Genomic DNA, 24,459 nt, shown 5'->3' with positions numbered 1-24,459 from the left:
TAAATGGTGGTGCTGTGAGCTGGAAGAGTTGCAGGACACAGTAGCTGATTCTACAACAGAGGCCGAGTATATTGCTACATCGAGGCGCAAAGGAGGCGGTTTGGATCCGCAAGTTCATTACTGAACTTGGGGTGGTTCCTAGCATCGCTGATCCATTGAGCTCAATGGAGCAATTACGCAGGCGAAGGAACCTCGCTCACACCAGCGGACCAAGCACATACTACGGCGCTTCCATCTCATTCGAGAGATTATCGATAGAGGAGATGTGAAAATTTGCAGAGTACCTACAGAGGCTAACATCGCAGATCCCTTGACCAAGGCTTTGGCACAGAGGAAGCATGATGGTCACACTAGGTCATTAGGCCTTAGAACTTATACTGATTGGCACTAGTGCTAGTGGGAGATTGATAGTTAGAGCCCTAGAGCCAATAATTGGATGATTGTATGGACTCATTGTATCATATTCTTGTATATTAATAAAGGCATTTGTTTGGTTATTATACTTATTTGTATTAGTGCCAAATAGACTAAGTATAATAGCGTCTTTGAGTAGAAGGTTCATACCTATATCAATCGATTAGTTGAATCGATAGTGAGATGATATAGGGAACACTACTCTAAATCATTCCTAGTCGAATATTAACATTCAGGGACAATGTTAATGCAATAAGAGTAGCATGTAGGTCAGCTCGATGACTTGATCTCACAAGTCATGGATATAGAGATATCAAGCTGACACATGGGTATACATTGAAGAATGTATACTGAATGACCCGCCATGAGAAAGTATCATGGATCGTTATATGAGTGTCATATACTTTCTCATGTGGCTATTAGTATGACTATTAGTCCTTAGACCTGAAGTCACCATGGATCCCTACATAAGGAGTTATGTGCTTTGGTTTCGTCAAACGTCACCCGTAACTGGGTGGACTATAAAGGCGATTACTGGGTATATAACGAATTATGTAAAGGGATGTGAGTGATGTAGATGGGATCTATCCCTCTCATATGACGGGAGCGACATCGGTATTCTTGATAGAGTGAGACCACTAAGTGCATGGCCATGCCCAAATGAGTCAACATTAGATGTTGAGCTCATTTGATCGAGTGAGTCTACTTGGAGTTCAAGATTTAGATTGATTAGAGGATGACACGGTCTATGCCTCATATTGATCAATCTAGATGTCTAGGATAGAAGGACACTTGTCATTATTTTGTGAGGAGTCACAATTGGTAGTCACAAGGTGATGTCGGATCTCGACATTCTTGTAACTTGGGTAGTAATGATGTGTTGCTAGATACCGCTCATTACTTATGCTCCTAAATGAGTTTAGGGCATTGCCAACGTTACAAGAACCTATAGGGTCACACACTTAGGACAATTAGATGGAGAATAGGTTCATATGATGAACCAAGAGGATTAGATTCATTTGATGAATCAAATTGGATTAAGAGTAATCCTAATTGGGCTAACTTGAGTTCGACTCAAGTTGATTCATGTGTTCAATGAGTCTAATTTAGATTTTGACTCATTGAATCATTTTAATTTAATGAATTAGATTCATTTGGCTCGAATCAAATGGTTAGATTAGATCAACCATGGTAGAGATTGGTTCAAGTTTGACTTGACTTGAGAAGGAAGACCAAAGGTCAATTTTGACTTGACCTTTTGCCACCTCATTGGTGAGTTGGCATTAGGTGGACCAATGATGATACTCCACATCATCATGGGTGCCACCTCATGGAAGTTACAAAGTCATTCTCTTTAATGGTTTCATATTAATTGCAATTAATGCAATTAATTTGGGTGTTTTTCACCATGGAGAGTGGCCGGCCACATTAGATTTTGAATGTGAATTCATTTTTCATTCAAGTGGTGTATCTTCTTCTTCCTCCTCTTGAAGCTCTTCCTCTCCCTCTCCTCCTTGCCTTGGCCGAATCTTACCAAAGTGCTAGCACACCTTTGCGTAAGTTTTTCTCCACCTACGTGTCCGTGTGGATACATATAGAGGTTGTCTACTTTGACAACTTGAGATCCGGCAACTCCTTGGACGAGCGGGAACGCGAAAGGGCTCGCTTCGAAGGTATAACTCTCATCTAGTGTAGATCTAAAGTTTTTACAAACTCGTACAAGAAAAAGGTTTTTCGATAATTTTTGTTTACGAATCTTTGCACGAGATCCATGGCTTTGGGTGACTCGGGGTTTCCGCGACGCGAAAAAGCGGTTTTCGCGGCCCGAAGAACCCAACACAGTAGGCTACTGTTTGGTTACTGATCGGTCACCAGACCGATCCAGATACCCAGTGTATCACTGGATCGATCCACTGATCGATCCAGAGCTTGGTTTTTGCCCAAACCAAGTCCCAAACCTTCCAAACCAACATCCGGTCAACCTTGACCTGTTGGTACATCATGCTTAGCATCTGGTCACTCCCTTGACCTGCTAAGACTCCCCAACAAGTGTCCGGTCAATCCCTTTGACCCACTTGGTCTTTCCAACACCAGATGTCCGATCACCCTTGATCCATCTGGATTTTTCCCTTGCCCGGCTTCACTCACCAGGATTTCACCTAGCTTCACTCACTAGGGTTTTCACCTGGCTTCACTCACCAGGATTTCCAATCTGCCCGGCTTCACTCACCAGGACTTTCCAACTGCCTGGCTTCACTCACCAGGACTTTCCCACTGCCTGGCTTCACTCACCAGGACTTTCACCTAGCTTCACTCACTAGGGTTTTCACAACTGCCTGGCTTCACTCACCAGGACTTTCCCACTGCCTGGCTTCACTCACCAGGACTTATCCGTCTGCCTGGCTTCACTCACCAGGACTTTCCACATCCGGTCCAGAGAACGAGCTACCGAGCCCTCTCTGACCTAGTCCGTAGAACGAGCTACCGAGCCTCTCCGACTTCCACTTGCCAAGTTCCCATACTTGGACTTCTCCGTGCCAAGTCTCCATACTTAGACTTTTCCCGTGTCAAGCTCTCTGCTTGGACTTTTCACCAGATGTCTGGTCAACTCACCTCGGGTCAACCAGGTCAACCTTGACCACGGGTTGCACCCACAATCTCCCAAGCTTATATCCTTGTCAATCATCAAGATACAACTTTTCTGTTCACGTCAAACATTGTCAAACATAACTCGTCAAACATCAAAACACAACTCGAGTCAAGTCAACTCGAGTCTGGTCAACCAGGTCAACCTTGACCTAAGGTTGCACCAACAATCTCCCCCTTTTTGATGTTTAACAAAACCCATAATCAAATTCATAATCAAGTTAGGTTAACCCGATAACCTAACTTAGGTTTTCCAATGTTCTTCCCTGAACATTCTCTAGACATTCTCCATTCTCCAGACATTCTCCATTCTCCTTTCTACTCTCCCCCTTTTTGACACACATCAAAAAGAGTGAATCAAGGTCAAGAGTTTCTTCCTAATGAAAGTCTCATACCTTTCATTGAAACTCTTAATTTCCCCCTTGATACTAAGGTCCAACAATTAACTTAGTGATAATCTCATATCACTCAAGTCTTTAGGAGTAAAAACTCCCCCTAAAAGTCAATTCCCCTTGACTAATAGGTAAAATTCCCCCTAAAGGTCAACTCCCCCTTGACCATTGCACCAACAATGTCTTGGAGAGTTTCAAACCTTCAAAATACCAACTCCCGAGCTGAAATTTCAGACAACCAGTCGAATTTCAGTAATTTGGCACGCCCTGATCGGTCACCAGACCGATCAGGGATTCCCTGGATCGGTCACGGTGACCGATCCAGGCACCCCTGGACCGATCAGAATCCCCTCTGATCGGTCCACAACTCTGATTTCTGATTTCTGATTTCTTCTCCCGAAATTCAGAAACCTCTAGAAAATCACAGAAAATTCTAAAAATTGTAAAATTTTGAGGATACACTCCTCATAACATATACTATCATGGAAAAATAGTTTTCTATGAAAATAATTTCCATTTTCAAATCTTGATACAAAGTTCAAAAGTCTTTGAAATAGCTCAAAATTAACTCATCTTTGTATCACTTTGCTCAATGATGAATGCTATCACTAGAAAAGCTTCATCAAGGTTTTTTAAATCAATTTTGAAATGATTTTAAACCCTTCAATTTAGGATCATAATCTTAGGGCTAAATGTACATGACTTGTACAAAGGCTTTCCCTATGATCCCCAATTAGAATTAGGCTCATCTAGGTACAAGAACTATGCACCTTGATCCTAACTCACAATCCTAATATCTCACACACATCTAAGGTGTATCAAACACATCCAAGTCAATTTTGATATGAGATATGGGTTTAGGTTAGCTTAATCTAAGTTCTCATTCATTTTTCTAAATAACAATTTGATCTCCATATCAAATTGTGTTTTAGTCCTTAAATCAATTTCATTGATTATAAATGCAAGAAATGATGACATGACATAAAATGATATCATAAATGGAAACATGTGCCAATGTCATGATGTCATGACATAAAGTATGAAACTTAAATAAAGCATGACATTTGACTAACCTAAGCATTATCATGACATTTTAAATGATCATAAAATAAATATGATGTCATGACATGGCATATGGCAAACAATATATGACAAATAACATGTAAAGGTATAGAAAATACCTAATTCTAGCCTTAGTTGCCATTTTTGATAATTTTGATCATTTTACCATAAATTCTATATTCCTAAGTGTAATAGACCTAAAATCACATACCAAGGATGTTTAGATCACTATATGCCAATTAAATTGACCTAAGAGAACTCCTCAAATGTGATTGACACATCCTAATCACCTTAGGAATAATTCTTAATTTCATTTTCAAGGCTTGATTATACCTTGAAAAATCCTAAAGTGCCACCTTTTGCCATGATTAGGTTAACTACCTATTCAAGTAAGGTTGGCACACCCTAACTAATCTAGCATGATGAAATCACGCTCCTAGGAACCCAATACCTATTGGAGCTCATTGCGTTCACTAAATATTCACTAGGGATGACTTCCCTAGTAACCCTCCTAATGACCCTCCTAGGCTTTAAAGCCTTGGTCATTTGGGACTCATCAAGATCAACTATAGGGGTGACTCCCCCTGTGACCTTGGTGATGGTCTTCCTAGCCCTAGATTTTGTTCCATAATCGAATGGAACATTGTGATAAGTGGGCTTGACCACTTGGGACTTAGGTTTGTGACCCAAATCTTTCATGTCCTTGGACTTGGGTTTTTGACCCTTAGACCCTAGAGTTGACTTCTCTAAATTTTTAAGGGTCTTTTCTAAAGTGTCAAGTCTTGACCTCAAGACTTGATTCTCCTTTTCTAATACCTCAAGTTTTAATTTGTCATTGTTCTTTGAGGTACTCCAAGCCTCTTCAAGGCGCCTTCAAGCCTTGGTCCAAGGCGCCTCCAGCTCCATCCGAGGCGCCTCCAGCTCCTCTGGACAGCTGACTCTGGCTTGCACCCGAGGCACCTCCAAGCTCCATGGAGGCGCCTCGGACACTGTTCATCCGAGGCTAAACTCTAATTTTTGGCCCTGCAAAACATATTAGTCTACAACTACAAACATATCCTGCAAAACCAAGTTAGTACAAATATTAATAGAATATTCCGACAGTCTTCGGACTGTCTGGGTCTGACTTCGGATTTTCGACCGGAAGTCCTAGGTCGACCCGACGCCTACTGTTCCCTCTGCGGGGAACACGTCCTCACCTACTCCACTTAGGAGATTTACCTGTTGCCAGTACGATCCTCCAGATCGACTGGACTTTTGCTCGACGCTCGATGTTTCCGGACTTTCTGCTGGACTCCCGCTTCCCGGCTCGTCCAGTCTTCCACCTGGTTCGCGACACCAGGACTTTCCACCTAGGATTACCACCCCCTAGGACTTTTACCTGAAGCCTTCGACCCGCCGAGACTTTCCGCATAGGGTTACCACCCCCTATGACCTAGGGTTACCACCCCCTATGACCTAGGGTTACCACCCCCTAGGGTTTTCCACCTGCCTAACCGTAGCTAGGACTTTTGCCTAAGTACCACTTAGGATTTTCCTGCAAGCTCCATGAATCTTGTCAGATAACAACATAACCTTAACTTTGAATTCCTTTATCATTATCAAAACAACGGTTCGATCGTCGGATGCTTCCCGTACCAACAATACATGCCCTGTTAAGATATGATGTCAGAGATACTTTCCTGATAGGTCCATTTATATGACATATTGGAGAACGTGTTCATGCCTCGTGGAGTATGCACATCGCCCACCAGGGCTCTATATAAATGGGGTCAATCACCGACGGAGGTACGCATTATTACTGTTGGCGTCATGTGTTACTGTTGCTTTGCTTCCTTCTACACTTTCAATTACTGATTTGAGCGTCGGAGGACCAACACCGAGTACCCCTTCCCTGACTCAACACTAACATTACTTGTTTTACAGAGCAGAACATATTCTATAGTCAGTCAACGTAATAATCACATATCCCCAGTATTCCACCCATCCATTTTCGGAGAGAACAATAGCTCTATGAATTTGTAATAAGTTTATCGTGAAGAATTCTTTCAAAACTTTGTTAATATTATACATGAGACATAGATAAAATTTATATTATATTTTCATTAAATGATTTATAAATTAATTGAATAATTTATTTTAAATTTGTTATTTATTTTAGTTGATAATTATTTATATTTGTGATATAAATAAGTGGTATAAGCTTGGAGTAAAATTGATAAATTGGATTAATTTATAGTGAAATCATTCTAGAACGGGGACACGAGAAGGAAAAATTATGTAGGTTTATCAATGCATGTCCGATAACCAACCGATCGAAGGAAAATTGATTATCATTTTCTCTTGTACTTCGTGGATCCATGATTTACTTTCACTCAACAATATCGGCAATCAAGTGAAGCCGTCAGCCAGTACAGATAGATTTTCACTGTTATACATATATATTAAAATTTTATACAGTATCAATATGATTTTATAGAGAAGTTTTCGGTATAGTACGAGATCTCGGTATCCATACATCGAACAAGCTTTATCCATAAAAAAATAAAATAAAAAACTGATATTAATTTTGTAAATATATTTTAATTTGTAAATAATGAAATGTACGATATTTTTAAAAATTATTTTGTGTTTAAAAAATTATAATAAAAAACTCGTTAACAAAATAAATTTTAATGAAGGAAATGAACCCGAAGAGTTTTAATAAATTACTAAACCAACTCTTATTTAAATGATTTATAAATTTATTGAATACTTTATTATAAATTTGTTATACATTTTCATTTTTTTTAGTTGATAATTATTTCTAATTGTGTTATGAGAACATTTATGGTGGAATGTTCTAGATCAAGATGATAAAATCGTATACCCAAGTTTTTGGTGAGATATATGGATTTTTTTTTTTATTTTCACAATTTTAAAAATAAAAAAACTGATATTAATTTTTAAATATATTTTAATTTGTAAAAAATGAAAGATACGATGATTTTTTAAAAATTATTTTATGTGTTAAAAAATATTAAAAAATTATTAACAGAAATAATTTTTAACCAAGTAAATGAGTTACCAAAGATGACTAATTTTATCCGTTTTAATAAATTTATTATGGTTTTATTGGATTTATAATAAATTTATCATGAAATTCTTTCAAAAATTTACTAATATATATATATATATAATGTGGAACCGTCACATCAGCGACCCCTAGAGCCAATCCCAGGGATATGGAGGAGAATATATATATATATATATATATATATATATATATATATAAGACATGGATATAATTTATATTGTATTTTTCTTAAATGGTTTGTAATTAATTGAATAATTTATGCTAAATTTATTATTTATTTGCATATTTTTTTAGTTATAATTATTTATATTTGTTCTATAGTATATCATTAAAAGCTTTGGAATCCAACCAACCAGTTGTCCACATCCCTCCCTTGCATTTTTCTCATGATGAATTCATTTCTTCAACATACTAATTGTTTCTATTGGTGGTTTGATCTAGGAGTCGAGCTCAGAGTGCCAGTTGATTAGGCCAATGGCGGAGTCAGGCTTTAGACTACCTGGGCTATAGCCCGGGGACCCGGTTAAAACTGTATTAAATTTTACCCTTTAATTGTATTGATTTTTCCATTTCCAAATAGAGCAAAGGAATCTCTAGCCCGGGTACCCCTTTGGAGGACATTTGTAGCCCAGGTGGACTATAAATCCTGGCTCCGCCATTGGATTAGGCCTAAATCAAGCTAGCGTTTCAGTGTGATTGAGATCGCCATAATAGAAAATTCGTTGGTAGCATTCCATGAAGAATGATCGTGTCGAGGGTGAGTTTCAGTTTCTCTGAAGGACCCAAAGTGAATATGGATGAGATAGACTCAACATTTGCTATATTTGATCCTTTTAGATCCTTCATATGTGTCCAGTAATAGTTGATCCAAGAAGTTTAACTTGTTATACATCTTATCCGCTAGGTCACTAAAAGCATCCACAACGACATTAATATCGACGTGGATATTTTTTCTGAAACTACAGTATTAACAATTCAAATTTTTGAACACGTTAATACTATAAATTTTAAAAATGATAATAAAAAATAAATATTAATGTATTTCACGTTAAAAGCACTACAGATGCTCTAATGCAACTCATTTTTACTATTGTGTCAAAGCTATCAAATCAATTTAATATTTAATATTTTTTTGTGATCTTTGATGTCTCATAGTATTGTTGGTCGATTAAATGAATCTTTAACCCATTGAGTCAAAAATTCTTTAGATCGTGTCAAATCAAACTTTACGAGCTATGCTAATCCAACTTAATGTTTTGTGTCTTGTGATTTCTTGAATGTTATATGTCATCATTCATCGATCTTCAATACACCTTAATCGCATTTGTAAATTAGATTTGTAAATTTTAATATATTTTAAATTTATTTATATTTAGAATTATAATTTTAAATTAAAAATAATAAAAATCTAGCTTGGAAAAAATATCAGAAAATTTGATATATATAGTACATACTATGTGAATTATATTGAAAATTCGGTATACTATTTAATAGTTTGGTACCAAATCAAAATTTAAGTGTAAACGATATAAAAATTATACCAAAATCAATATACAGAATATATATTTAAAAATAAAATAAAAATTAATATTAATTTTGCAAATACATTTTAATTTGTAAATAATGAAAGATATGAATTTTTTAAAAATTATTTTATGCTTAAAACATTATAATAAAACAAAATTCATTAACAAAATAAATTTTAAAATGACTCATGATTATCACCTAATAATAATTTTGACTGATTATATAAGTTTAAATTACTAAACCTATTATTATGACTTCATTGAATTTGTAATAAATTTATGGAAGAATTATTTTAAAAAATTGTTAATATTGTATATGAGACATAGATATAATTTATATTATATTTTCATTAAATGATTTATAAATTAATTGAATACTTTATTGTAAATTTATTATATATTTTATATCTTTTTAATTGTTAATTATATCTAATTGTGTTATCACTTATCAAAAGCATTATAGGTGTTGTACTAAAATTGATAAATTGAATTGTTGTAGTCGTATGATAAAATTGTATATCGAAGTTTGTTTATATGTATACAGAATGAGATTTCGTGGATTTTTTTATTTCTCTATTTTAAAAAATAAAATAAAAAACTAATATTAATTTTTAAAATACATTTTAATTCGTAAATAATGGAAGATAGGATAATTTTTAAAATTATTTTATGTTTATTTAAAAAAATATTGTTAAAAAAATAAATTTTAACTAAGAAAATATGAGAGCTGTTTTCCCCATTTTATAGTCAGCAGGGATCTACTGGTCCGCAAATTGCGGACCAGGGGATGGTCCACTGATCTGGACCTTTGATTTGAATGGACCCCATCTTTAAATAAGTGGAGTTTATTCAAATCAAAGGTCCACATGTAGTGGACCATCCCCTGGTCCGCAATTTGCGGACCAGGAGATCTGCTCCCATCCCCTCCCAGCTTCTCTCTCCGTTTCAAATGGCTATTCTAGTCTCTTCCTTTTTTTTAAAAAAATATATTTATTTTTCATTTAATTTTATTTTTTTATTAATGTTATTTAAAAATAGCTCTCATATTTATATATTTTTAATTTTATTTATTTTTTATTTAATTTTATTTTTTAATTAATTTAATTTATTTTTTTTTTTATGATATTTTTTAAAATTTTATTTTTTTAATCAATTTTATTTATTATTTTGTAATCAATACTTTATTTTTATAATTTTATATAAATTTTATTTAGCTTTATTTTTTAATTAATTTTGTTTATTATTTTTATCAATAATTTATTTTTTTATTTTATATAAATTTTATTTAACTTTATTTTTAAATTAATTTTATTTATTATTTTTTTCATAATACTTATATTTTTTCAATTTATTATTTTTTAAAATTTTATTTTTTTAATCAGTTTTTTATCAATTTTATTTTTTGAATATTTTTTTTATATGTTTATCATATTTTGTTTATTTTTAGTTATAAATTTTAGGAGTTATTATTTGTAAAAATATATAAAAAAAATAAAAATATGGATTAAAATAAAAATTATATATTTAAAACTAAAAAAATACTAACAATTAATAGTACAAACATTTATAACTTAGGAACAAACATTTTTTTTCAAATGAAGAGTATATGTAATAATACAAAAAAAGCACGGAAATATATAAAACTAGAAATTTTAATCAATATTGTCTCGAAATTCAATAACATATGTCAAGGGTTGGAAGGGGGGCGGTAATTTAAAGGGAGGGGAGATTCTGACATATGTCAAGCGTTGAAGAGGGGTAATTTAAAGGGAGGAGTATTTTGACAGGTGTCAATGGTTGGAGGATAAGTAATTTAAAGATGATGAGAGATTCTGACATGTGTTATGTGTCAAGGGTTGGAGGGAAGGATGATTTAAAGGGAGAAAAGATTTTGACATGTGTCAAGAATTAGATGGAGGTAATTTAAGTGTCGAATTAGAAAGGTAATTTAAATGAAGGGAGAGATTCTGACATATATTAAAAATTATATAAAATTTTTAAAAAAATTTGATAAAAAAATAATAAACAAAATTGATTAAAGAAATAAAATTAAATAAAATTTAAAAATAATAAATAAAATTAATTTAAAAATATATATAAGTATTAATGAAAAAATAATAATCAAATTAATTAAAAAATAAAACTAAATAAAATTAAAATATATATGAGTATTAATGAAAAATAATAAACAAAATTAGTTAAAAAAATAAAACTAAATAAAAATAAAAAAAATTAAAAAATATATATAAGTATTAATGAAAAAATAATAAATAAAATTAATTAAAAAATAAAGCTATATAAAAATTTAAAAAAATTTAAAAATATATATAACTACTAATAAAAATAATAAATAAATTTAATTAAAAGATAAAACTAAATAAAAATTGAATAAAATTAAAATATATATATAAATATTAATGAAAAATTTATAAACAGAATTAATTTAAAAATAAAATAAAATATATTTTTTTTTTAAAAAAAAAGGATAGAAAAGACATTTGAATGGGAGAGGGGGAGTGCGTGCGGAAGAAATGTGCAAAAATATATGAGCAACTTACCAATTACTATTTTATCCATTAAAATTTGTTATATTTTTTTTATTCGCATGTTTTTTAGTTGATAATTATATATATTTGTGTTACAATGAGTACTTGGTGAATTAAAATTGATAAATTAGATCAATTTATAGTCAAATTGTCCTAGATTGGCGATGTGGGATGACAAAATACGTTGGTTCATTAACACATACTCTAGAATCAACTGATTGAAAGTGTTCGTCAGTGTTTGCTCCCTCGATCTCTTTGTTTTCTTGGTTATTGTTTTCTCCTACATTTCATCCGTGATTTCCTTTCACTACTGACGAAAGATGGACTCTCTTTGAATTAAATTATGCGAAGCCACCACTCAACACAACTAGAATTTCTTGTCAAATATTACCGACGTGATATATTAAAGTTTCGATATATTAAAATTTTAGTAAGTATCAACATATTTTTTTTTTATATCGATATTTTTGATACAATATATAATATATAGTATGAGATTACAAGCTCTAATCGGTAATGTCTATTTTTTTACTATTTAAAAATAAAATAAAAAACTGATATAATTTTGTAAATACATTTTAATTTGTAAATAATGAAAGATATCATATTTTTTAAAAAATATTTTAGGTTTAAAAAACTATAATAAAAAAATCGTTAATAAAATAAATTTTAATAAAGAAATGAGCCAAGAATTTTGACGATAAATTAATAAACCTATTCCTATTTTATCCATTTTAATAATTTTTTTATGACTTTATTAAATTTGTAATAAATTTATCATTAAGAATTCTTTCAAAAATATGTAAATATTATATATGAGAATAGATATAATTTATATTATATTTTCATTAAATGATTTATAAATTAATTGGATTTTTTTATTATAAATTTGTTATATATTTTTATATTTTTTAATTGATAATTATTTCTAATTGTGTTATGAGAAGCAGTATAGGTGTTGGGTTAAAATTAATAAATTAGACTAATTTACTGTGGAATTTTTCTAGATCGGGATGTGATTTCCTTTCACTCAGTAATACCGACAAAAGGTGGATCCTCTTCCAATTGAATCAAGTGAAGCCACCATTTAGTACAGGTAGAATGGATTCCCAACTGAATAAGTGAAGCCACCACTTAGTATGAGTAAAATAGATTCCCAACTGAATAAGTGAAGCCATCACTTAGTACGGATAGAATTTTCTTATCTATCATTACAGATACAATATATTGATGTTCAATATATTAAAATTTTAATATTATATCAATATAATTTTACATATAAAAGTTTTCGGTACAATATATTATAATATATAATATGATATTTTGGTATCTATAGTCACTTCGGTAATGTTATGTTTTTTTTACTCTTTTAAAAAATAAAATAAAAAACTGATATTAATTTTATAAATACATTTTAATTTATAAATAATTAAAGATGCGATATTTTAAAAATTATTTTATGTATAAAAATTATAATAAAAAAATTCGTTAACAAAATAAATTTTAATGAACAAAATGAGTCCGAAGAATTTTGCCTATTACTAAACCTACTAATATTTTATCTATTTTAATAAATTTATTATGACTTTATTGAATTAGTAAAGATTTTTTTTCAAAAATTTATTAATATTATATATGAAATCTAGATATAATTTATATTATATTTCCATTAAATAATTTATAAATTAATTGAATATTTTATTATAAATTTGTTATATATTTTCGTAGTTTTTTTAGTTGATAATTATTTTTGTGAGATAGTATGAGTATAAAATTGATAAATTGTACTGCAATTGTTTTTGGTATGATAAAATTGCATACTAAAGTTTTTGACACGGTATATGATACGAGATTTTGATATCGATATATCATACCTACTTTATTAATGTGATTTTTTTTATGTTCACTATTTAAAAAAAATAAGAAACTGATGTTAATTTTTAAATACATTTTAATTTGTAAATAATGAAAGATATGATAATTTTTAAAAACTTTTTTTTTTTAATTATTAAAAAAATCATTAACAAAAATAAATTTGAACAGAGGAAATGAGTTATCATTACCAAAGAATTTTGACTAATTATATAAGGGTAAATTACTAAATTTACTGCTATTTTATCTTTATTGAATTTGTAATAAATTTATAATGAAAAATTCTTTCGAAAATTTGTTAATATTATATATGACATAGATATAATTTATTTTAAATTTGTTATTTATTTACGTATTTTTTTAGTTATAATTGTTTATATTTGTCTTAATAAGCGGTATATTAAAAATTGGTCGCATGCCCTAGAACCCGGTTGTCCGCCGGCGTCTCTCCGTCTCGTTTCTCTCCGCTCCGGGTAAATACGCGAATCCACTCCTTCAGCGATTCAACGAACAGGTAGAGTTGCCCTGTCTCTCTTGATTGTTTTTGATCCTGGAGTCTAGTTTCGAGGCTGAGTTGATTAGGCCCAAATCAAGCTAGCGTTTCGGTGTGGTCGAGATCGCCGGAATAGAAAATTCGTTGGTAGCATTCCATGTTTATCTTGTGAGGGTGAGTTTTAGTTATCCTTTTAGATCCTTCATAGGCGTCCAGCAACAGCTGATCTTGGAGAAGACATAAGGGCACGATGCCATTGTGTTATTGTGCTCTTATGTCGTGTCACGGTGGTGGGCTTTGTGTCACCCTTGCCTAACTACGACAGTCAGCTAGTCAGTCTTAGCAGAGAGTGATAATTATGACTAGTTATAGTGTCTATGATTGACTTGGCGTGTCGAATGAGACGGATACATCTCACAATGGTGCTGTTATTTTTGGTTGGCAGGTTATGGTTACATTTGTATGGTTATGTTGTATATTATGTGCAGTTAAACTGAATTTCATTATTGTGTGTGGTTGCAACCATTTAGAGATTTGCATAAGAGTAAAAGATAGGTTTTTATTATTTTAAAGGAGAGAGTCTTTGGTTTAAGGTTTTTATTATTTTAAAGGAGAGAGTCTTTGGTTTAGTTATGCGCTTGTGTCACCAATTATGACCTTTTGGGTTATGATTTGGCTCAAACGTGAGTGTGTTGGTCTTACGATGAATGTACCCCTGGCCAACAAAGTAACCTATTCATTTTTTTTAACTTCTTTTGCATTTTTAATTCAATATACTTTTGAACTTTTATATTATGTTTTTGTTCATGCTTATTGGTTGTTGTGATCATACTTGTGATTGGTGCACAAATGTGCAACAGTGTTCCTGTTAAATACTAATATATTCACTGGTTTATTCTATTTAACTTAATACATGTGAAATATTTTACGGTCTTACAAACTTGTAATAATGGAGATACGATGTTTGGCATATGATATGTATTGGACAATAATACCATGTCACACATATTTAGGAGCTGAGCACATTTCTGTGATGGCTATGCCTTACTAGCCTTTAGCCTAGACAATCATAGATTTATTGTAGTAGCCTCTTGGTTGGCATCATTTTGATGTTATAGACCCAGGTTAGCTTAGTGACACAGAGTTCTTGTACTAGCTACAACAATTGACAATAAACATTAGTGTTGTTCTCAAGCTACTAGTCTGTCAGCATCAATGATCATCCCATACTCAAGCAAGCACAATGCAATGCAGAGGGGAAACCCAATGGTCTTACACTTGTTAGGAGGGAGGTAGATGCATTCAGTTGTTACATTAAGAACTCATTAACTGAATTTACATCAACGTATAGATAGGTGAAGATGATATTGGGTGCTATATTCCATCATGTGAGAGAGTAAGGGTGTTGGATTCATTGAGATTTTTCTCATATTCATTGCTTACACATCATACTGTTTGATGGTGTAAAGTGTTAGGGAATCAATGCTTGATATTGGCAGAAACTATAATTTTTTTATTGATATGCGCATTAAGTGTGCATGAAGCTAAAATAGTGCAAATAGAACTTATGGAGAAATTAAGGGACTTTCTACGTAACATTTCCTTAACAAATGGTTAAGGATTAAATTGAATTCCACAATGCATGAAAGATGGTAAAACACCTAGGGCAAATTGTAATCCTATTTATTTATTTGTTTCAGAGTAAACAGCTGAACACCATTGTGTCCTCATGGAGAAGGCATCTTCTCTACTCTTCTCCGGTGTTCACATAGATAGGAAGCGGTTTGCTCATGACATTGCTCGGTTTCAGGTACTATGACAGCTGATTTGTCTCGCATCATAATCAATTTCCTGTACTGTTGATTCCTTACTTTTCAATTGTGTTCTACACTTCTGCAGCCGAAGAAGGAACTAATTAATCCTGAAATCCCACCTGACAAATTCATGCTATCTGCAGTGGAGGTAAAGGATAACATGAAGCAAAAGAAGAGGAAGCGCAAGGACAAGGATTCTGCTGGTGATTTTGAAATCATTTAGATAATCATAATAAACATTGTTTCTTTAATGTTTGTTTAACCTTTATTTACACGTCAGACTTTCTTATTTTTGTGTTCTTTCATATATCAGAAGCTGTGGAAGGGTTCAGTGTATTCAAGAGTTCTGAATCTTTATCTTCCATTCGGGAAAAGAATGTTATGGATGCTGATTCTATTGAGCAGAAGAAGGAAGCAGCAAAACAGATTGAGGTGGTGCTTGGTTTAACTTTGTAATAACTTTTTTTTCCCCTCTCGACTCCCTCTAAAATGGTAACTTTACATCTGCAGAGATCTTCTATTCTTCGGAAAAAGTATAAGATACATGTTTCTGGGCATGGTGCTCCTTCTCCACTTGAAAGTTTTGCAGAGCTTAGCTCAAGGTATGGTTCCTGTATGAGTGAATATTGCATTTTTATCAAGGTTTTACATATGCTTCTATCTATCTGGAGATTATTGTATGAGATAAATCTGCATGTACAGTTTGTTCAATTTACATATTGACATTTGTGTAATGCGGCATGCACTGTATGTTGTCTTGCAGCATGAATAATGCTAGTGGAGTGAAAATGTGCTGGGAACAATGATTCAAATCAGAGTAATCATGATTTTGTTGAAATTTTGATTAAAAAAATCCAGTTGGGATCAGTTGAAACTATTAACAAACTGTGGCACTTTTATTAATCAACAAGGGCATCAAGCTATGATGATATAGTAATAAGGATCAGAATGGCTAAAAATAAGAAAAGAAAAAGGATAACTCAGAATTTAACTGGCAAAAATGCTGATGCAAAATTAAAACTTTTTTTGCCTAAATAAGTAATGAATTCTTCATGAAATAAAGTTGACCACTTTAGAGTAAATTTATTAAAAAAATGCATGCTTGATGAAAAATAATGAATCTGATGTATTCTCCAACAAGCTTTTGATAGTTGGCAATAGAACTGGATGAAAATGATGGTGACAACCATGGACCACCCAAGTTTGAAGAATTCCACATAGTTGCTCTTGCTCCTCCGTAAGAAACCCAAGTTCAAAGTAATAACCCTGCTAGACCCAACTTAATATAAAAGTCATGTAAAACCCTTGTTTCTAAACGCACAGCACATTAGTGGAGCATTCTCTCAAGTACAAAAACATTCTGGACTCATTGAGTGAAGTAACTTAATGTTTAGTAAAGAAACTGTGTTTTCATGCGTAGCATCATTAGTACATAGGACAGTACAGAAATTGAACTATGATCCTCTGAGAAGAAAACATAGTGATGTTGAAACCAAAAACAATATTTTGATGATATTAAACAAACCTGTTGAAAACATGTGGATAGGCCCATCCATCGGAAGGGAGCATTAATCACATTTGTCATTCTAAAACAATGCCGTGTGTTACTGGTGCTTCTATCATTGCTAGTTGGTGTTATTGAAAATGCTGTAGACAATAGCATTGGGATGATATTTACTCAAGTGGAAGGTATTTTTGAAAATGTTTTAAGACAATAGTACTGGAATTGTTATTTCTCAAGTAGAATGCTGGCACTGCTATCGTTGCTAGTTGGTGTTATTGAATATGCTTTAAGACCATAGTAGTGGAATGATTGTTACTCAAGTAGAATGATTCTTTTTCCTAAAGAACAGGAAGAAATAACAAATCCAAAGTCTAAAAAAAGCTACTTTAGCCCTTTTTTCTGTTCTTTGGTTCTCCATTTTCTTTTATAATAAGTTTGTATTCAGGAAACAGGTTTTTCATCCAACCCTAGATTTCTTTTTTTTTTGCTTCAGCTTGATGGGATAAATATGAAGGGGAGCCTTGGCGCAACGGTAAAGTTGTTGTCATGTGATCAAAAGGTCACGAGTTCGAATCCCGGAAACAACCTCTTGCAAAAAACAGGGTAAGACTACGTACAATGGATCCTTTCCCAGGACCCCGCATGGCGGGAGCTTCGTGCATCGGGCTGCCCTTTTTTTGATGGGATAAATATGCATGGTAGTATTTAGATTGGTCAGATTAGGAACCCTTTTCAATGCAAAAGATTGATTGTGTTTTAAAGATCCAAATGTCAAAGTGGAAACAAGACCATTCAAGTCAACTCTTGTAACATTGTTTACTTTGTTCTATTTTCAATAACATGTATGTTATTATTTTTGGTGTTCTTGATTGGTTCTCACCAATCAGCTAAAATTGTTTCCTATTGGGTATCTACTTAAGTGCAAATTAGCTTTCTCCCAAATTCATGGAAACATGTCATAATATGCAGAACACAAGGTATCCAATTACGACAAATATGCATTATAGCAAATTTTATATCCACAGAATAGAAAAGAAGGAAGTGGATGAATTTGCAGAATTTGGATGTGGATTGATGTTTACTTTGAAATTAAAACATGAGGAACCAGAAGTCAACTGAAAACCACAACAATATACCATAACACAAAAAGCTCAGGGCTATTAATGAGTATGTAGATAGGGATGTAAACGAGCCAAACCGAGCCGAACAGTATTAGGCTCGAGCTCGGCTCGTTTAAGTTATATTCGGGCTCGAGCTCGGCTCAAGCTCAAATCGAACTTTTATTACAAGGCTCGAGCTCGGCTCGTTTTGGAATTATCAAGCTCGCGAACAGTTCGAGGTCGGCTCGTTATTAGCTCGATTATCATAGTTAACGAGCCTAATTCGTTAAACTAGCTCGGGCTCGTTTTCGGGCTCATTTTAGAGCTCGTTTTTTTGGCTCGTTTTAAAGCGCGTTTTAAGGTTCGTTTTAGAACTAGTTTTTTGGCTCGTTTTAGAGCTCGTTTTTTTTTTGCTCGATTTAAGGCTCGTTTTTTGTCTCGTGAGTCTACAAATGAATATGTTCGCGAGCTCACGAGCCGAATATCCTTAAGCTCAAGCTCGGCTCGATAAAACTGCCGAGCTCGAAATTGAGCTCGAGCTCGGCTCGATAAGATAAACGAACGAACTTGAACAAGCTTTTTATCGAACCGAGCTCTGAATAACTCGCGAACCGTTTGGTTCATTTACATCCCTATATGTAGATGATGTTAAGTAGCTAATTTATGACTTATATTTAATTGTGTTGGTATGTAAACATTTGAAACGCTGACAAATTCAATTGATTGCATGGGTCTTTCTAATTGACATTAATGACTCAAGACTCAAACGTTAGAAACACAGATGTCGCTCTATTATTTTGCTAAATGACACTGATGGCTTAAGGCTCATAAATAGAAACATAGCTAGCATTGAGAGTAGTGCAAGATTCCTATTTTCTGAAATTTTGTTCTTTTAAGGTTTGGTATAGGTTGTTGTGTTGCTTTACTAAAAATTCATTATTATGGATTATATGGGTCTAAAAGTTTTGATAGCTAGTTCTGTAAATTATAAAATTTCTAATTATGAACCAAAATAATATTAATGAATAATGAGCTAAGATTTAAATGAAAGTTGACCGCAAAAGTCTAACAGCATTAGGCTGGAATTGGTGATGATGCATATGATGAAACACTTCTGTATTCCAACTAATGCCATGCTAAGAAATCAAATTTCATAGTAAATAATAAATCTAATTGAATTTTTTTGTTCATATGTAGCAACTAGAAAAATTTTCAACTATCTCCTGAAATTTCCTTGCAGTTAAAATGTCTATGTTGTCCATCCATCAATCTCGTTCAAAAGAGTGACAAAAAAGTGTTTATTAGACTTTGATGTAGTTGTTAAGTAACTTGGCTGCAGATGAAACCTTGGTTAAAAATTACTGAGGCTTCAGCTAAAAACTGGTCAGTGCTACTTAGTTCCAGAAGTAAATTAAACCAAACTTTGTCGGATTTCTTGTTTATTGTTTCTTTCACGTATATGTGATGGATGATGGTGGTCTAATGAAATCTGTTCCTCGATTGCTGAAGGTTTTTTGTTTCTAAAGTTATTGCAAATTTGCCTCCTGAAACTTCTTATTTACTTCAGCTTCCAATCAAAGAAGGCTATTTATGTCACAGTATGTTGTATGCATTGGTGTTCCCAAACCACCAAGTGCTTCAAACTGTAGCATTTCTATTTGCCATTATGCTCATGGTGGCATAACTTTATTTTCTAGTTTACCTTGATACTATAGTACATGATCTAGTTTACCTTGATACTATAGTGCATACCCAGTCTAAACTGATTTGGTATATATTTGTGTTGGACTCTAATTTTCCTTCCATCTACTTGCATTAACTTTATTTTCTTCTTCATTTACTAAAACCTGTATTTTTCATTGTGTGCAGGTATAAGTGCAAACCTTATTTATTGCAAAACTTATCTGAACGTGGTTTCAGAGAGCCTACACCTATTCAGAGGCAGGCTATTCCAATTCTCCTTTCCGTATGCTCTAAACTTGGCTTCCTCTTTTTCTTTTTTTTTTAAGCAAGTTATTTGTTACTTTCAATACCTAATGCTTCTAGCTACATAATTCAAATTTGACATTTCATGTCTTGCTTATTGCAGAAGAGGGATTGCTTTGCATGTGCGCCCACTGGTTCTGGCAAGACATTAGCCTTTTTGTGTCCAATTCTCATGAAAATTAAGGTAACTTTCTGTGTGAATTTGATTTAGTCAATGTTTTTTCTTTCTTATTTTGTGTTTTCCTAATTGCCTTTAGCCAGGATCAAAAAATGGTGTGAAGGCTGTTATTCTCTGCCCTACTAGAGAATTAGCTGCTCAAACTGCTAGAGAGTGCAAGAAGCTGGCCAAGGGGAGGAAATTTTACATCAAGTTGATGACCAAGGAACTTTCCACAAGTGGGAATTTTGAAAAGATGCCATGTGATATAATCATATCTACTCCCCTTCGATTGGATTTTGTTATTCGTAAAAGAAAGCTTGATTTGAGCCGGTATGATCAAAATACTCACTCCTTGTTTGTCCCAAGTAAAAACAATAAGAGTGAGCTCTTTTACTGAGTTAACAAAAAAAAGGTTATTATTGTATGTGGTTGTAGAGGTTGTTCTTGCAACGATGTATTTGATTGTCTCCATGCTAACAATTAATATCTCTGAATATATTTCTTTTCTATTATTTGCTCTGTCTTCTTATTGATTAGTCTATTAAATGTACATCTCTTTTCCTTTTGTTGTGACTGAGTTGTTACCAAAGAATGGTCTGCCAAGTGATTTCTGTGCCAATTGATTTCCTATTAACACATGATTCAATATGGATTAATGTGGCGTTATCAAAATGATACCGTAGCATGTGCAGGTCCACATTGTGAGTAATCATGATCCTGTTTCATGCTAGTATTGCAGTTTAGTGTACATAAACAATTGATATTTTCTTCAAATAGTGTTCTTACAAAATACTTAGGTAAAAAATAAGAGCATGAAGTTTATTGAACAGAATGCAGAGTTAATGCAACAAAATACACAACTGCATTAAAATCTTGGATATAGGTAATTTATGAGAATGTAATAGGATAAGCGAGTTTTGTATCAGTGTTTCATAATTTAACTATTTGTTTCTTACAATTGGAGTGAATGTTTACAGTAGGTCTAATAAGAATCATGGAACTGCTGTACATATTGGAAAGTTTATCACTGGATTTGAATGGACTGGTAGTTTGTCATTCTACAATTTCTTGACTGTTGTTTTGTTGGTATGAGAATCATCTTGTGGTTGTCATTATCACACTGCTACTCTCTTTGAAAGGAATGGTGGATAAAGTACCATAATTTTTTTCATAATTTTGCATATTATCTTGTTGGCTGTTATTTATTTATTCTAACCTTTTGCAGGGTTAAATATCTAGTCATGGATGAAGCTGATAAGCTTTTTGAGCTAGGTTTTATGGAACAAATTGATTCTGTGGTCAAAGCCTGTTCCAAGACCACTGTAGTTCGTTCACTGTTTAGTGCAACCTTGCCAGAATCTGTTGAAAAACTTGCAAGCACAGTCATGGTTGATGCAGTCCGAGTGAATGTTGGTAGAAAGTATGACAAATAATAGTATTATCTAAACAATAAAAATATCTAGTTTCATAGTCATTGATGTTTTGTGAACTTCTGACAGAAATTCTGCCTCTGAGTTGATTAAGCAAAGACTTGTTTTTACTGGCAGCGAGAAAGGAAAACTGCTTGCTCTTCGTCAATGTTTTCAAGAGGTACCTCTGTTCATATTTTCTGTGGAGCTGAGGCACATTTTGAATATTTCCATGTTAAGCAAACATGCATTTCTCTACTGCCTTTCCTAATTCCTCCAGTACTTAACCCTGTATGTGTTTTTCGCTGGTAGAGTTTGAATCCTCCTGTACTAGTGTTTGTCCAAAGCAAAGAAAGAGCAAAGGAACTTTACAGGGAATTAGCATTTGACGATATAAGAGCTGATGTTATTCATGCTGACCTTTCCCAGCAGCAGGTTAGAGTTTGAATCAGTATTTTCTTCTGCGATACATTGGATTTACAATTTGCTTTGTGTTTTCGAATTCTGACCATACAATCTTCTGTTCCCATAGAGAGAAGATGCAGTTAACAACTTCAGATCAGGCAAGACATGGGTTTTGATAGCAACAGATGTGGTTTCTCGTGGGATGGATTTTAAGGGCATCAATTGTGTGATTAACTATGATTTTCCTGAATCTGCAGCTGCTTATATTCATAGAATTGGTAAGTCGTTTTTCTATTTTCGTTTTAATTATAGCACACGGACCAATCATATGGAACTCTGTTGAATTCTACTGTTGATTATCTAATTTGGCTGCCAGAATCTGAACTCTCCCTTGTGAGCTTACCATTTTACATCTCTCAAACTTACAATCTTCTTTCTTGCACTTCCAAATTACAGGTCGGTCTGGTCGAGCTGGAAGACCTGGAGAAGCTATAACATTCTACACTGAAGAGGATAAGCCTTTTCTGCGCAACATAGCGAATGTGATGGCCATATCTCATTGTGAGGTTCCTGCCTGGATATTAGCACTGCCTAAACTCAAAAAAAGAAAGCACCGGCCACATCGAGACTCAATATCAACTCTACCCGAGGATAACACATAAATCTGTTTGAAAGCTTTCAGGATCTCATCTCCCATCTTGTCTTTCCAGGTTGGTTCTGCACATGTTCACAAGTGAATGCCTGCATCGCTTTTCTTTAATCCGATCAAACGTTATCTTTATGACTCGCACAGATTTCCTGCAGTTTTCTATTGCTGCTCTGTGTTCCATGATTTCAATCAGAGGCTTTATTTAACGGAGAATCAAGTATTGGTTCTTGAAAACATACTTCAAACCTCCTAGATACTGTACTTATGCATTTTTGATTTTTTTTTCCCCTTCCATTTTACTCTATAAGTTCTCTAGTATGTTCAAATGCTGCATTTTATGACGATCAGGAACATAGAAGCAAATAGATTAAGAGTTGGCCTTTACCTTTACATTATATCGACAATCTTGCGATCCTCATGGCTTGCCATTGTGCACTGGCATGGTAGATATGGATTTCATCTTGCTGCAAACAGGCTGAACAATTGTTACATCAACTAACACAATCTCCACAATTTTGAACTACATGTGGAAATTTCTTGTTCCTTGAGCTTGCAAGATATCGATATATGTAAACATGAAAACAAAACCTCAGACAGCAATATCAAGTATAAGTAGCAACTAGTTGGTATATTGTTTCTTGTTCAAGAATCTGCTGCCATTTTTCTAGATTGAGAGTTAGCCTTTACCTTTGCATATCTGCTGCCACTTTTTCAAGAATCTTGAAACAAAATGTTTAGATTAAACTGTGAGTTTCTGCTAGGAACACAATGACTAAAGGCTCTGCGATATTCGATAGCTGATAAGATACAAGTTCTACAATAATATCATGCTATTTCTTACTCAGGGTTCGAGTAGTTAATATTTTCGCCATATCATACAGAAGATATGGCCATCATATTCGATTCACTAAACTCTCATATGTCTCTTTCAGTGGCACACAATCTGAGTTTGGATGAATGAGTAGAGAAAAGGATCCAAAAACATCCAATGAAGGATCGTCCTTATAACAAGATAATGTTAATTGTCTTTTTTTAAAAGAAAGATTTTTAATATCATAAAGATAACTTGATATCACATTGATAAAGAAAATAATTATTTTATTAAATACATATGTCACAGGTTTAAAGGATAATTTGAAAATTTGAGGATTTTGCCTAACACTTGTCGTTTGTATTGATTCTTATTCAATTGTGGAATAATTGGGCAAAATATGACAATGGAAAAGAGGCAATTTACTAAAATTATTTTTTTTCCCTGTAGTTTCAAATAATTTGTGTAACTTATGAACTCATATTTCTTTGGAATTTTTAGTTATATATTTTTAATCAAATTATTTTGATAAACTTTTAGGAGCAAAAAATTAACAAATTAGAGTATGAATGAACTCCTATGGGCATCATAAAA

General features: G+C 33.1%; 1 protein-coding gene across 3 annotated transcripts; it reads left to right on the top strand.

Moving 5' to 3' along the window:
- Positions 1-13,912: 13,912 nt before the first annotated feature.
- On the top strand, positions 13,913-24,160 carry LOC121985901 (DEAD-box ATP-dependent RNA helicase 57-like). 3 transcript variants are annotated; one of them, XM_042539616.1, is made up of 14 exons: positions 13,913-14,048; positions 15,728-15,837; positions 15,927-16,044; positions 16,155-16,273; positions 16,352-16,443; positions 20,315-20,411; positions 20,535-20,615; positions 20,689-20,921; positions 21,817-22,011; positions 22,091-22,181; positions 22,313-22,435; positions 22,533-22,683; positions 22,862-23,115; positions 23,987-24,160. In XM_042539616.1, the coding sequence occupies exons 2-13, from the start codon at positions 15,757-15,759 to the stop codon at positions 23,065-23,067; spliced, it is 1,587 nt and encodes a 528-aa protein (XP_042395550.1). In that variant the 5' UTR covers positions 13,913-14,048; positions 15,728-15,756; the 3' UTR covers positions 23,068-23,115; positions 23,987-24,160. The 3 variants fall into 3 exon arrangements, with proteins under 3 accessions (XP_042395550.1, XP_042395549.1, XP_042395548.1); XM_042539615.1 differs by lacking the exon at positions 23,987-24,160 and adding an exon at positions 23,199-23,449; XM_042539614.1 differs by lacking the exon at positions 23,987-24,160 and having other exon boundaries at positions 22,862-23,449.
- Positions 24,161-24,459: the final 299 nt, after the last annotated feature.

This window comes from Zingiber officinale, chromosome 5B (genome assembly GCF_018446385.1).
Source record: "Zingiber officinale cultivar Zhangliang chromosome 5B, Zo_v1.1, whole genome shotgun sequence".
Classification (NCBI taxonomy): domain Eukaryota; kingdom Viridiplantae; phylum Streptophyta; class Magnoliopsida; order Zingiberales; family Zingiberaceae; genus Zingiber; species Zingiber officinale.
Note: the sequence above shows the minus strand (reverse complement) of the source record. Positions and strands in the feature narration are given on the sequence as shown.

Coding starts and splice junctions, on each gene's coding strand:
- LOC121985901 (XM_042539616.1), top strand. CDS start 15,757: ATGGAGAAGGCATCTTCTCTACTCTTCTCCGGTGTTCACATAGATAGG. Junction 20,616..20,688: donor CAATTCTCATGAAAATTAAG/GTAACTTTCTGT, acceptor AATTGCCTTTAG/CCAGGATCAAAAAATGGTGT. Junction 22,684..22,861: donor TGCTTATATTCATAGAATTG/GTAAGTCGTTTT, acceptor TCCAAATTACAG/GTCGGTCTGGTCGAGCTGGA.